At 37.0% G+C, this 15,294-nt stretch overlaps 1 protein-coding gene across 7 annotated transcripts in view; it reads right to left on the bottom strand.

The window, feature by feature from the left end:
* The window catches only part of GRIA4 (glutamate ionotropic receptor AMPA type subunit 4), a 430,608-nt gene extending 415,620 nt beyond the window's left edge, over positions 1 to 14,988 (bottom strand). For 4 of the 7 annotated variants that reach the window (XM_080641389.1, XM_080641388.1, XM_080641385.1 and 1 more), the window contains exons 1-3: positions 14,688 to 14,988; positions 14,023 to 14,194; positions 12,669 to 12,827 (exon numbers count right to left, since the gene is read on the bottom strand). In XM_080641389.1, coding sequence (XP_080497515.1) covers positions 12,669 to 12,827; positions 14,023 to 14,110 — 247 coding nt within the window. In that variant the 5' untranslated portion in view covers positions 14,111 to 14,194; positions 14,688 to 14,988. Of the gene's footprint in view, positions 1 to 12,668; positions 12,828 to 14,022; positions 14,508 to 14,635 lie in introns of those variants that run through there. The other 3 variants (XM_080641386.1, XM_080641387.1, XM_080641390.1) reach the window with 3 other exon arrangements.
* Between the last annotated feature and the right edge of the window lie 306 nt (positions 14,989 to 15,294).

Raw genomic sequence — 15,294 nt, 5'->3', positions numbered from 1 at the left:
GTTCTGTTTATTTATGCATGTATTTGTTGCTGCTCTTACGTATCCTGACTAGGGATCAAACCCACAACCTTGGTGTATCAGAACCATGCTCTAATCAACTGAGCTACCTGGGCAAGGCTTAAGAATGAAGAACAACTCTGCTGAAATCCAGGATCAAACCAGGGACCTTCAGATCTTCAGTCTGATGTTCTCCCAACTGAGCTATTTCTGTCAGGCCATCTCTTGATTTTAAACATTTGGAGCAAAGAAGTGGCAAAATGCCTTGCACACTTGCCTATAAGAATGTATATGTAGTTGAAATTAAGTAATTTAATCAAATATAAATTAGTTGCAAAAGAGAGAGAAATAAAGGGTTATAAAAACTAGCAAATTTTGTGTGAAATTTGCTATAGAAGGTTCAACATAGATAATCAACTGACAGGAATAACATTTGACTCCAACCTCCCTTTTTCACAAGTCTAGTGCTAAGGAAGCAGTCAATGTCTGAACAGATGGGATTTTCCTAAGTGGGCTCACTAATTCACCTGGGTTTCCCAAATGGAATGGGCTTTTTCCTACTTTGAAAGTGGCTTGTATCAGCATTATCTAGCTGTTTTGTGGACAGACATCTCATGGTATAAGCACTTAGAAATTCTCTTCTTCCAGATTTAAATTTATCAAAGAGCAATCTGGCCACAACTATACATGTTAATTTGCCTTAACAGTTCTACCTTCTTCCTTATAGGATTTATTTTCTTCCTTACTTAGCCCATCCTATAAATTAAATCTAATGAAAATAAATGAGAAAAAAATATATACTTAAGACAAGAAAAGTACATAACAGCCCTAGCTGGTTTGGCTCACTGGATAGAGCGTCGGCCTGGGGACTGAAGGGTCCCAGGTTCAATTCCAGTCAAGGGCATGTAACTTGGTTGCAGGCACATCCCCAGTAGGGGGTGTGCAGGAGGCAGCTGATCGATGCTTCTCTCTCATCGATGTTTCTAACTCTCTATCCCTCTCCCTTCCTCTCTGTAAAAAATCAATAAAAAAATATATTTAACAAAAATGAAAAGTACATAACATTTATCTTGGACATGTTACCTCATTGTCTTCTTAGCCTCTGCTTGATTTTCTCTTAAGATAACACATGAAAGGTCTCAACTGTTCTAAGTATGCCTCAAAGGTGCATGAAGAGAAAACTCATCACACATTGCTAGTTCATTTATTCAAAGATAGTTACTGATTTTTACTTTGTACCAGACATTTTGTGAGGCTAGGAGGATATATGGTTTAACAAGGCAAATTGCATTCTAGGTTCTGGGAGTTTATATTCTAGTGGGAAATAGAGTGATAAATAATACACTGAAAATAATAATTATAGATTATGATAAAAGCAAAGATGAAGGTAGGGTTGGTCAAGTAATTGGAGTTTGGGAGTGGGAGAGCTTATCCTGGAGGTTGGCTAGAACAGCTTTTCTGAGTGGGTGACTTTCACTGGAGTCCTGAAGGTTCAGAAAAAGCTAGTCAAGCAAATAACTGGATTAGAGAAGCCCCAAAAAAGGGAATGTCAAGTACAAAGGCATAGAGAAAAGCAAGGTTTAAGCATGTTTAGGAACTCAAAAAAAAGACCCTGCCGACTCCAACATGGTTAACAAGGCAAAGAGGTGGGCCAGAGTCGCATCAGGAAGGACCATGTTAAAGAGAAGGAAAGCCATTGGAGGGGTTTAAGTAAGAAAGAGACTGTCTCTGATTTATAAATTCAGAGGGACACCCCAAGCTGCAGTATGTAAAGTGCATGGAGAGAGGTAATGAGTGAAGCAGGAAATTAATTAAGTTATTAGAAAAGTACCATTGACGTGGACTAGCAGGACGAGGTAGAAAACAAGAAGGTGAAAATATATATGTATGATATACTTTGGAGCTAGAAGGAAGAAGACTTGATCAGATGGTGAGTGACACGCATGTAAACAAATCTAGGAAGTAATAGAAGGAATAAGAAAGCAGGTGATAAAAATGTAAAAACTAGTAGTATAACCACTAGGTTCTACCAGGAAGGGATTGATGAAGCATAGCAAATAGGAGAAGATTGGAAGAGCCAAAATGCATAATTTCTGCCAAAGATCAACTTCAGTCAAGAAAGGGCAGAACTTTCTTACCCTTGCATCTGTTCAAAGCACCTGTAAAAGAGTAGTTTATTCAAATAAATAGTGTGCACATGCACACACACACACTCACAAATTCCTAACACACATAAAATAAATGACAAATGAGTTAGTGTTATAAAAAAAATCATAAAGGTACTAAAAATGTGGGATTATTTTTATAGATTTAAGAATAGGGATATCTTTATAAGCATAATATAAATCCCAGAAGCCATAAAGAAAATGACTCACAGATCTGACTACATAAACATTTAAAGTATCTATATAGCAAGAGACATCATAAATGAAGCTGAAAGCCAAAGGTGAAGTGGAAAAATGTGAAAACAGATGACAAACTGTTAATTTTTATAGTATATAAAACAGTCCACAAATAAGGAAGAAAACAGTGGCAAAGAAAAAGAAATGACAGTTCACAGAAAAGAAAGTACACAGGTCATAAATATAGGGAAATATTCTTAGCCTCACTATTAATAAAAAATATGCAAATTAAAGCAGCAATTAGATATTATTTTCACCCATCAGGACATATGAAGATTCCAGAGACTGATAATGGCTAGTGTTGGCAGGTCATAGAAAAACAATTATTTTCACGTTCTGGTAGTTGTGAATTTAAATATCATTTTGTTTTTAGAAGAAATTGATAATACCTAGTAATAGCAAAAATCTGCATCATTTGGTATAGTAATTTTGTTTCCAGGAATTAATTATACAGGAATATTCAGCCTGGAACACCAATAGTTTACTGTTATTTTGTTTTTAATATCAAAAATGTGGAAACAACCTAAATGTTGATCAAGAGGGTATTGAGTATATTTACTACAGTACTTTGCACAGTAACATAGGATGCAGCAGTAAAAGAAAAAAAGACAGCTCATATATTCCAGCAGAAGACTTTTATTAGTAAATATCAGGTTTACTAAATATTTTATTTCTCAGTATATATTAGCATCTTATGTTTATAATATTCTTTATCTCTCTATCTAGGTCTACACAGATAAAAATAAAGAAGTCTGGAAAGATCTATAGACTACTATTGACTGTGATTATCTCTAAAATGTGGATTACATAATATTTGGATTTGTTAAGATTTCTGAATTATTTGAAACTTTCAAAGTATATGTTAATATTTTTAAAGATAAAAATATGAAAATGGAAATAACACAATGCATACAATATTTAAAGTTACTGATAAAAATGCTTGTTTTGGAATAGGCATTAAGCAACAAAATAAGCAAACACCGATTACAGTTTATGGTGTAATTTTTGCTGTATCTGGAGAAATATTGTGGCTTATTAGAGAAAGTATTAATAACATTAATATTTTTATTTCTAAGATAACATTACAATTTTAATTGATGATGCCACTAGATTTATTGAGTTGCAGGCAAGTGATGAGACTATGAAGACTGGAGGGTTTTGACTTAGGGTGGTGCTCTTTAAGGCAGTCTTCACTGTGTGTATTTGGAACCCAAAGACTTGTTTAAGAAAATGTGAAAGAGAATGCCTGACAGATAAGCAAATCTTAAAGTAAAGCATTTGGGAAAATTTGTTAGTAATAGCTGTAGTGATTCCAAAATCAAGTAATATTTGTATTACAAATATGTGAGTTGGCTAACTAATGAGCTGTCTCCAATGCTGTTTGTATAACATTGAAAAGAGTCATTTAGTCATTTTCCACATGGTGGTATTTATGACAAGAATTTGGCAATATAAAGTGTTGGGAGTGTCACTGTTTAGAATTCTCAAATTTCTGTGTTGTATTGCAAATCATATAGAAGAATCGATATCCAATATAAAATGCTATACATAAGTGAAAGTTGTTATAGTAAAGAGGCAGCTTTGAGAAATACATCTTTCTGTTTAGATTAAAAGTTACCTAGCTGCTGTCACACCAAGTGATAGGTAACTCGTGGATCCTGTACTAACCAAAATTCTGCAGTATGAATGGCAGACAAACCTGACTTTAGGATCTGATACCCTGAGTATTTTACTGTTAGGCAAATATTCTTAAAGACAAATCTTCACTTTCTCCACATACAAAATGATAATAATAATGTCTGCTTCTTAGAGTTGTGAAAGAATTGAGGTAACACAACACCTTTGGCACATAGCTAGTACTCCATTTTAGTAGCTCCTATTATTATTATCAGAGAAGAAATTTGTTAGCAATGTCAAATACTGCAAACTATTCCAAGACAAGAAGGACTAAGGAACGACAATTGGATTTACTAATTTTGAAGTCACTGATGACCTTCAAGAACATGGTGTTCCAGGAGTGGTGATGGTAAGGGAAAAGGTAATTCATGATAAAAATAGAAGGAGCTGATGTGGACTATGTAGAACATTTGATAGTAAGAGGAAGAATAAATATAATAAAAAGACAATGTAAGAGGCAGAGGACCAAGCCAAGGATTTTGGCAGCTAAGACACACTGAAGCTAGGGAAGATGGGTTTTATGTAAAAACTAGAGGCCTGGTCCATGAAATTTGTGCATGATAGGGTCCCTAGGCCTCCCAGCGATCAGGGCCCATCAGGGCCTTCCACTGATGGCCAGGGCCTCCCTTCATTCTGTGCTGCGCTCTGGTGGTCAGAGCATATCAAGCGATCGAACTCCTGGTCTCCTGGTCAAACTCCCGAGGGGACACTTTGCATATTAGCCTTTTATATATATAGATTCCTGGTTTGTTTCACAAACAAAATTCAATCAGCTTCTAAAATGATGATGGTAGGGGATGGAGTGCTGTTTGTTTAGCTAATTTATGTATAGCTTCTTTAGGGCTGTGGTACTGGGCTTTTTTTGTGTGACTAAAATTCATTGATGAGCTGTTTAAAAGTTTAGACTGTCTCTCTGTAAATACATAAACACACAGCAAATTTTGCATATAGTTAGGAGAACTCATTGACCTCTTTAATTTACCCATGAACAAATCTTCTCTCTGAATTCCCATAAATCCCAGATAAAGTTATCCTCTCTTAGGACTTAGAAATAATTTTGACAAATATGAACTTAGACTTGCATAGATAAATTAAAATGAAAAACTCAGTGAGTGGTCAAGAAAGTTCCTATGAAATAACAACAAAATGTATTTATTCAAAACATAAATTGCCTTTTAAAAACATCAGAAAAGTAACCCTTGAAATGTTAAGACTGACTCAGAAATAAATAACCCATATGACAGAAAATGTAACACAACTGAATTTAATTGAGTTTTAATTGTATGTGGAATACTTTCCAAACACACTCCTAACATTCATAAAATTCACGTTTGGTAGGTATTATTTCCCTGGGTTAACTGATGAAGAAACTGAGGTTCAAAAGTATTAAGTGACTTACCCACTATTTGGTTGTAAATTCAAGAGCACCAGGTTCAAAAGTCCAGAAAAGACTCCCTCTTCCTACCTCTAAATAAAAGATAAGAATATTCTAGGCCAATATATACAAAAGAGTATTTATTGCCTTACCTATTTTGGCTTAGTAGATAGAGTGTCAGCCTGCAGACTGAAGGATCCCAGGTTCAATTCTGGTCAAGGCACATGCCAGGGTTGTGGCTCGATCCCCAATAGGGGGAGTGCAGGAGGCAGCCAATTAATGATTCCCTCTCACCATTGATGTTTCTCTCCCTACCTCTCTCTCTCTCTCTCTCTCTCTCCCCCTTCCTGTCTGAAATCAATAAAAATATATTTTTTAAAAGGAGTATGTGTTAATGGAATCTATGTGGGGTTACTAAATGCTGCTTTTTTCCCCTGGTCAAAATACAAAAGAACACTCCAAAGAAAAGAGAAGAAATGACTGACATTACAGATGCTACAATTATCCTTGCAATTCATTTTTTTTTTAAATTTGCAGCCTTTGCAAGGTTGATCATTATTATTTGAAACTCTTCCCAGCTCATGGCTCCTGTGAAATTACTCTTGCTTAATTTTACTCTGAACTCTCTGACTCATTTTCCTTTTCTCTCCTTTCCTTTCTCTGCCTCTCAGGTTATAGTATTTCCCGGGATTTTGTCCTCAGCACTTTTTCACAGCTCTTGCTCTCTCTGGGTGATCTCACCCATGTCCATGACTTCAACCACCACCAAATGTCTGTCTTCAGTTCCAACTGAGCCCCAGAGTTCCAGATACACACATCTAACTCTTTACTGCCTATCTCCATTGGGATGTCTCTTAACTAAAAGTCAGTGTAGCCAGGGTTCACCAGTTCAAATTCACAAGCTCAATTCCCAGTCAGGACACATGCCCGGGATTTTGGGCTCAATCTCTCATCCCTCACCCTTCCTTTCTCTTTAAAATCAATGAAAACATTTTAAAAAATCAGTGCATTCACACTAAAGTCACCTTCCACACTCAAATCTCATTCTCCTTTGTGTCCTTTCTTAGTTAATGATATCACTGTTGAATCATTTGTCCCCATCAGAATCAAAGAAATCATCTTTTGTTCTTACCGTACTTCTTTTCCACCCTCCCACACAGGCATACAATCCATCCTTACATCCTGCCAACAGTTCTGTATTCTTGGATCTATGGGCTTTTCTCTCTCCTCGGTGTTTCTGCTTTTATTTAAGAGTCTATCACCCTAAATTGTATTCCTTCAAGACTCATTACTTTAAGACTCAACTAATTGGTGTTTATCTTCCTGTTTTGTGCCCTTTTGATTCACTCCCCCTCTTTCAACCAGCCTGTTCTTTGTATAATACAAATCTGATCATGTCATTGTTATGTTTAAAAGTTTTTTAAGGATCCCCCCACCTTTTTTTTTTATTCATAAGAGTCTCCGTATTATAGCAGCTATAAGATTCTTTGTGCATCTGCAAAGCTTCAACCTTTGGCACACCTCTTCTCCTCCTCACATTCAATGCTACAACCAGACTAAATAATTTTCAGTGGTTCAAACACACCTGGCTCTCCCACACCCTGGTGCCTTGTCGTATATTGCTTTATGCATTCCTTCTATCCTCTTCTTCAAACTACACAACTAGAAACTTAACACCCAGATCAGGGGACATCTCTCCTAAGAGGCTGCGCCAAGTTTGGTGGTACCTTCCTGTGTGCATCTTTGCCAAAGCACTCTGTTTCTCTGCCACATCACTTTATCTCACTGTACTTTTAATAATCGGCTTATCTATCTTTCCCACTGGACTATTAGCTCCTGAGGGCAGCAACTATTCTCATAAGTTTTTGGATTCTCATTTCTAGCATACAGTCTTAAATGCAGTTGCCCTTAATAAATGTGTTTAATGATTAATGGATACACTCGTTATCTAATCTAGTGAATGAATGGATGAATTCATTACGTAATATGACTTCAGTCCTTGCTATATCACTCAATGTCATATGATTAATGAATAAGTTGCCCAGAAATGTCTTGTTCTATTTTCTTCAAAATGTTGCAATTAAATTAGAAAAAAAGATAAATGACAATTCTGTTCTTTTCTTTCTCAATTCAAGTAATATCAATATAGATGTATTTTTCACACCCTATGGCTCGCTGGTAGAAGTGCTAGGATAGTAGTTAGAAGAACTGGGTTTGAACCCTGACTCTGCACCTTATTAGCCATATAATCCTGGCCAAGTTAAATGACTCCCTGAACCATAGCTGCCTGCACTACAAAATATGACTCTTCTCAGAATGTCCTATTGCAAGACTAGTTTGAGGTCAAATAACATTATGTATATGAAAGCATTTAAAAATTATGTTTTATCATAAAAGTTAAGGTCTATTTATCCTTCATGTAAAATTCCGGAACAATAATAACATTCTATAAATAAGATGTATACATATTTCCTAATACCAGAAAGTAAAAATTTTCCTCTTTGGGAACTTAACATCACTTGGAAAAATCCAAATTAAAAAAATGTTTGAGGAATTTTTTGTAATAGTTTTATGGAGATTTAATCATGTGACAATACTGAAATACATCAATGCAAATTGTGCATCATCCTATCATTTTAGAAAGGAACAAACCATAGGTATATGACTCATCTTTGTCATTAATCTCACAATGGAAAATTAAGAGGAAGAGAGAAAGAATATTATAAAACTAAAGAATTATTTCAAATCAACACAGAATCTTGCCATCAATTAAAAATAAGGAAACCTAGTAAGAATCACAGAAGAGTCACGTCACTTATTTTCCTAAAAATAATCAAAAGCCAACAATATTTAATTCTAATGTATCTCTACTAACAACTATGCAGAAGGTAAAACCATCAGAATTTTATTTTCAGCATGTTTAAGATTATTATATCAGCCAAGTAAACTCTTATAATGTCTTTATATGGCTTCATGTCTCTGAAAGGAACATGTACTATGTTTAAACATTTTTTAATCAAAGCCAATATATTAGTGTTTACTACCATTATATTCAAGGAGGTTTTATTAAGTAGCTGGTATATAAGTAAGTGGGGAAGCCTGCAAAGCCTACTGGGTACAGTGTCGAATTTTCAATGTATTTAGATTAACTAGACAACTATATTTTACAATCAACCTACTTTTATAAGTGGCAGTCATCTTGTATATTTAGAGTTGACAAGTAAACTGACCACAAACAGAACTAATATTCAACTTAAAAAAAGAACAACTTTTCACCATTACAAGGATAAAACATCCAGTCTCCAGTCTATTTGTGATTGCTACAACTTTCCAACCCATGATCTTTTAAACCACTGAATTAACAGATTTTTGAGAGAAAAAAAAAGAGAAAAATCCTTCATTAAACAATGAAATTATTAATCATTTGGCCCTTTTTATTCAAGTTTTTAAAAAAATGGAAATGTTCCATAAAATTCACTTATTTCACCAAAGTGAAAATACATGAGTAACTGATCTGTTTTATGTATTTCTTATTTTTCCTTTGAAAGTTAGAAAACTAATTTCAGAAACTGAATATTTGCAATTTATTTTGTAAAGTGACTGCCTTTTTAAAGGACTGATTCCTTAACAGATTTCTAATGTAACTATACTAAATTAACTAATAATTTCAACCTCTCAAATGTTTTTATCTTTCAGAAAACTTATTGATAAACTACTTCAGTGTTGTGGTTTTTACTTTTGGTCAAATTTAATATACATAATCCTCAAAAAAATCTGTATTCATTAACTATTAGAAAAATATAAGAAAACAGCCTACTTTCAGGTTGTCTCAAAAATTTTGCAAAGGGTATATATCCAATTGCACTAGCATGCTTGTTTACAAAGATAGCTATTTTGGGTCAGTTGAATGTTTTATTAAAGAACATTGACCATATTGAATTTATTTTTTTAATATCATTTTTTATTCCCCATATGTTAGATAGATCACAGCAAAGAAATGTGTACCTTTAATTACATTTTGAAATTTTAATACTTGATCTATATATTACACCTATTTTTTGTTATTAAAATAGGTCATAATTTTATATTATCTGTATTTCTTATCATTTCAATTTTATATTGAACAAAGGGTGACTTTTCAACAATGTCAATAGTTAGAATAGAAAAACAATATTTGTATTTAATCTTGCACAAATATTGTTAAAAATAAAATAAAACTATAAACTAAAATTATTTTTCCTCCATCACAAACTTGGGATTTATACCAAAAGTGGTAAATTTGAGTTAGTCAGGTTTAGACTTAATACACAGAATGCTTAGATGGCCCAAAGTAATCTTAGAAGGCTAAATAAATTATACCTGTCTAATAGAGGACCAATCATTTTATTATTTAATACATTTTAGGGGTTTGATTATACGTTCCATAAAATAAGTATATCCTTTTTAATTCTTTTTATTCACAGACAGACAAGATCCTGCAGTTTTAAAAGAATCCACTGCAGGAAATTCAGAATTCAAATAAACTTAACCAATCACATATATCTTTATATTTAATCCAGCATGAAAAATTTAAAAATCCAGTCTGTATCACCATGAGGAATAACTCCTATGGTAATCCTTCAGCATATTATTTTTATCCTTTTGTACCCAAAGCAATAAAGCTTAATATGTAAGTTTGCGTCATACTTATTGCTTATGTTTCACCATTAATTAAACTGGAAAATCACATAGTATGTCTTCTCGATCAACCCATTCAACAAACACAGTCACCTGACCCATGCTTTCTGATCATTGATTTTCCTCAAATTCAGTTTAGGTTTACCTTATGGACATTCAGCACACTCATGCCCCTCCAAAAAATTCATTTTTTTTAACTAAAAAATGTTTTCTTGTGTCCTTAGTTATAATTTGTTTTTTTTTAATTATTTTAAATATGTACATAAAAATCAATTAATGTGATTATGGAAAAATATGATATCATTAACATTGTGTTAAAAGTGGATTCCAAATAAGCAAATTTAAAGTTTACTTAGTTCCAATTTTCTCAGTCTTAAACATGAAAGAATACCATATTATTTATATTTTATAACCTTTTCATTCTGTGTATGGCTTCCTATCAATTTCTCATGCTTACAGGTACTTTAATAGTAACACTTAATTATCCTGAGTGAGATTATCAAATGATAGGGAGGAAGAAAGTATTAGTACTTTACAGTTTATATAGCGGAACATCATGATCCAAACTCTAGAATATTTAAGAACTTAATTTGTAAAAACAAAATAAAACTAATATATCTGATATTTTTAAGAAAGTCTTTCAAAATTTAATAGCAAAACATAAAATTTTAATTAGTAATTTACTGTTGACGAAGTACCTTCACATTTATTTGGATCATAAATTATTTTTAAATTTAGTAATTTTTTGTTCACAGAATCTCAGGAGAGAGAAGAACAAATTTTAAATAAATACATAATATTTATATACAAAGGAGAATGCTTTATACCTGGAACTATTAGTAATGTTGACATTCCTTTCAAACTTGGAACACAAAACTATAACTTAAACAACTTGCAAAAATGACCACCCACAAAACCAGCTCTAATTTATGTGCATTTATGCTTGAAAAATAACTCCCTCTTGCCCTAATATAATATTGATTTTATCACTAAATACCAAGTTATTTTTTAATTAAGTAGTGTTCATAGGAACTATAATGTTCCTGCAAAACAATACATATTTCAGTTTACAAAAATGTCAAATGCTTTGACAGTCTTTTGAAATCAATTTCTAAAATAAATGAATGTTTAGATGCCAAATATTAAGGACAATTGATCACATTATTAAATGAATTAATGGAAAATAAATATGAATTAAAATAAATCAATGAAAGAGGTATCCTCCAAACATTTAAAAACTGTTTTCAATTTCACTTATGTAGTTGGTACATTTTCTTGTACTGAGAGAGAGAGCTTTTAAAATTAAAATACTCTACAATCAGATTGAATATTTATAACTCTTGTGCAAAATGTTGTGTAGAGACTATCCTTAAATGTCTTATGTAATCTGTAAAAATTATCTTAACACATAAATTTTGAGAGTAGTAAATCAGTATGTAAAGCTGAGGAGAAACATGTATTTCCTTCAAAAGTGAAAATGCAACATAAATGGTATATTGACTGATCATACTTGAGTGAATTTTCAAATAAATCCACAGTTTATTGTATTTTTTTACATTAAGTTATACAGTATGGGGGGGGGGGGGGGGAAGGAGCACTGTTCAACTGTTTCCTTATAGCATTAGGTGAGGTCACCCACTAAAGTTTCATTGTGTGGGATAATAGATCCAGCTGCACTGATTTGTGAATTCAAGTGGATTAGAGACTAACATGATTTGGCACCAAGGTAAGGATTCATGGAGCCATATCCACAGGATGTATGCATTACGTGATAGTAAGAGACATTTACAACCCAGAATATAAGAGTGGGACAGCCTCAAGTGACATCACCAGGTCGTCTGCAGTGTAAGCCACCCGACTAGAATATATGTCCTCCACACCACCGCTTCCCTCTCTTCCTCACGGTTAGCAAACCTTCCACTGCTTTCACCAGTGTAAGAGAGCATGTGTCTACCTTAAAAGCAAGACATATGCTTACTCAAGTGAAAAGGAAATAAGAAAAAACCAAAGGAACAGAATCCAAATTAGACTGAATACGATTTTCACTGACTTGACATTCAGGTGACTGAAATGTTAAAGGAGAAATTAACTTGAATTATCCAGATGAGAAACGAAAAAAAGGAAAAGAAGGAAGGAAGGAAGGAGGGAGGGAGGGAGGGAGGGAGGAAGGAGAAAGGAATGAAGGAGAAAAGAAGGAAGGAAGGAAGGAAGGAAGGAAGGAAGGAAGGAAGGAAGGAAGGAAGGAAGGAAGGAAGGAAGGAAGGAAGGAAAAGAAAAGGAAAGAAAAGAAAAAAAAGAAAAGAAAAGAAAAGAAAAGAAAAGAAAAGAAAAGAAAAGAAAAGAAAAGAAAAGAAAAGAAAAAGCATCTGAATATCTCAGGACTAAATCTTGTTTTTAACTCTGATTTGCTCTGGAACCAGCCATATATGGGAAGCTTCAATTTCTTTCTGAAAAATTAATATTAATAATAAAGAGGAAAGGCACTCTAGTGCCTCATTTTAATTCTCTTCTAATTTATCCACAGTTTATGTTTTACTTACAAGCATTTGTTACAGCAAAACTGTTGGCTGTCTCAATGTTGTCCACATGAGGTACCAAATTAAAAGGCGCTTCCGACGCATTGGGGCTGGTGTTATGAAGAAAAATTGCTAATCGAAAAGCAGTGTATTCCTGATCTGTGTTTCGGATGAAGAGACCACCTATGAAAAATAACAGGAAAAGCACATTCAGTGTTTTCTCTTGTCAGTGTTATTCTCACCCCACGCACTGTCAAATCCACTGTCACCCCCAGCACATACATCTAAGGAGCTACCCCTGCCACATCCTGGGGACTGGCCTTTGTCCCTCAGGTGCACCCTTAGTATGTTAGCCTTTCGGACAGCTCAGCTTTTTCCTGTCCCCATTTGTCATGATCACAATGACCTCTGAGACCATTTACTGTGTTTTGCTTTTTCTCTCTCACCCTCCCTGCGGTTCCCAGCACACAGCTACATCAGCCAGCTCCGGGCATTTCTCGGGAAAATGCATGCAGATGAACAGAAAAGAGGATTGGCATTAAAACGCAGAAATGAAAGGTGTGGAGCCACGCAGGCAGGAAGGGAATCAGAAGGAGACGTGAACTTAGTTTTTCTGCAGCCGGTGGACTCAGCCTCATTAGCTCCGTGTTGTGCACAGTCCACGAGAAATGATGCAGTATTGAGGCTGGGCTTAGCTGGAAGAAATTCAATAGCTGCATCCCATTAAGACAGGAGAGGAGAACAGCAAGAAAAGCCAAAGATGGATAGTTCCCCGGAAATAGAGTCTCGATGCAGGAATAAGGGCAAAAAAATTCAAGAGGGAAACAAAATAAACGGAGAGAAGATTGCGGGAAAGGGATCTAACTTTGGAATCGGTTTACCGGTGGCAAGCAAAGGCCGGGGGTGCAGGTGTAAAGCCCCCCCTCCTCCCAGCAGTGTCTTTCTATGATAGTGAGAAGGATGCGGCGTCCAGCATGGGGAGAAGTGTATTAAAACAAAACAAAACAAAACAAAACAAAACAAAACAAACTCGACATCCCTCCATGCTCTAGAGAAACGGATGAAAAGAAATATCCTATAAAATGTAATCAAACCCCATGTAGGTAATTTTCAACTTATTTCAATCCTACTTTAAGCGACTTGAACCGAAAGTGGAAATGGGGAGTATGTGCAAGTGGGCAGTTTTGTGTATTTTCCAAATGAACCTGCACCCGAGAGGCAGTCTTTTTTGTGTGTGTAAAGGGGAGAAAAGAGAGAGACAAAGGGGAAGGGAACGGCCCGAGGGTTTCCCCGAATTGCTTATCAGCAACTCATTTAACTCACTTCGGGATATCTGCCACAGCCGCCCACAGGCACACCCCATCGGGGCTGAGCTTACCTATTTGCACGCTGCTTGGAAAGGCTCCCATGGCGAGTCCCCAAAATCCAGAAAATAACAAGACAATCTGCCTGCAAATAATCCTCATCTTCTTGTCTCCTCTCCCCGGCGCGCGCTCTCTCTTTCGCACTCTTCCTCAAGGCTGTTCAGAGAGGCATTGACGACGATGGCGCTAAAATTAAAAACAACCGAAAAAGAAAAGGAAAAAAAAAAAAGACCAAAAAAAAAAAGGAGAGAGGTTTGGGTGGTTTCTGATTCTGACCCCTTCCCTTCAGCAATCCATCTCGAGCCACCAGATCTTGCCCGCAGTCTCCATAGCTCTGGGAGAGGCTGCTGTCCGGCTGCGAAGGTTGCACATGCAGAAGATGGTGGTGGCGCGGCTAGTGGAGCCGGCGGGGAGGAGACATGCGCTCTCCCGGCCTCGCGCGCGCTCGCCCCTCGCCGTCTCACTCCCCACGGCGGCCGCCGCGCCGCCCGGCTCGCCAGCCTCGGTCCCCGCCTCGGTCCCCCGCCTGCGGCAGCCCGGCGCCCTCGCGCCCGCCCTCCCCTAGCGCGCCACTCCCTCCGCGCCCCTAGCCCCCCGCTGGGCGGGCTTCACCCCGGGGGTGCTCACCCAACCTCCCGAGCTCCCCTCAGCAGGGGAACAGGTTTTGCAGTCTCCTCACCACTCACTGGCTCCTTCCTCTCTTCTTCCCCGGTCCGCAGAGGGACCTGTTCTGGGGATGGGCACCCCAGCGCTCCAGTCTCTGCTTTGCACTGGGCAGGAAACTGGCCCCGGGGCCGGGTCCGCAGCCGCGTCAGGGGCGCGGGGGGTGAGTGCCTCCCAGGTCCCCGGCCCCCTGCCGCATTCTCTCAGGCTCGCGGGGAGGACCGGCGGCTGCCCTCCCCTCCTGCCCTCGCTTTCCGCTCAGCCTCGCCCTCTCCTGCCACTGGGCTGCGCGCGGGGACTCGGGTCCTCGCTGCAGCAAAGATTTCTCACCAGCAATCAGCCAGAGAATCTGGAGAGAGTCCGAGATGGGGACAGATGGGGTGCAGGGGCTCAGGGAGGGTACAGGAGCAGAAAGGCGGCAAAGGGCAGCCCCAGCAGGTCTAAGGGGCTGGGATGGAGGAGGAGGAAAGACCTGGAGGAGGTCAGGCCAGGGAGAGACCCAGAGAATTTGCAACATCCTAGGGAAGAGAGGAAGGAAGAAAAGTTAATTGAAATAGCAAAGTTTGGGGAATGAACAGGATGGGGAAGAAGAGCCTGAGAAATGAAAACTGAATGGTGCCTGT

The sequence above is a fragment of the Plecotus auritus genome, assembly GCF_963455305.1.
Source record: "Plecotus auritus genome assembly, chromosome: 9".
NCBI classification, from domain to species: Eukaryota; Metazoa; Chordata; class Mammalia; order Chiroptera; family Vespertilionidae; genus Plecotus; species Plecotus auritus.
This window is presented reverse-complemented; position numbering and strand designations above follow the sequence as displayed.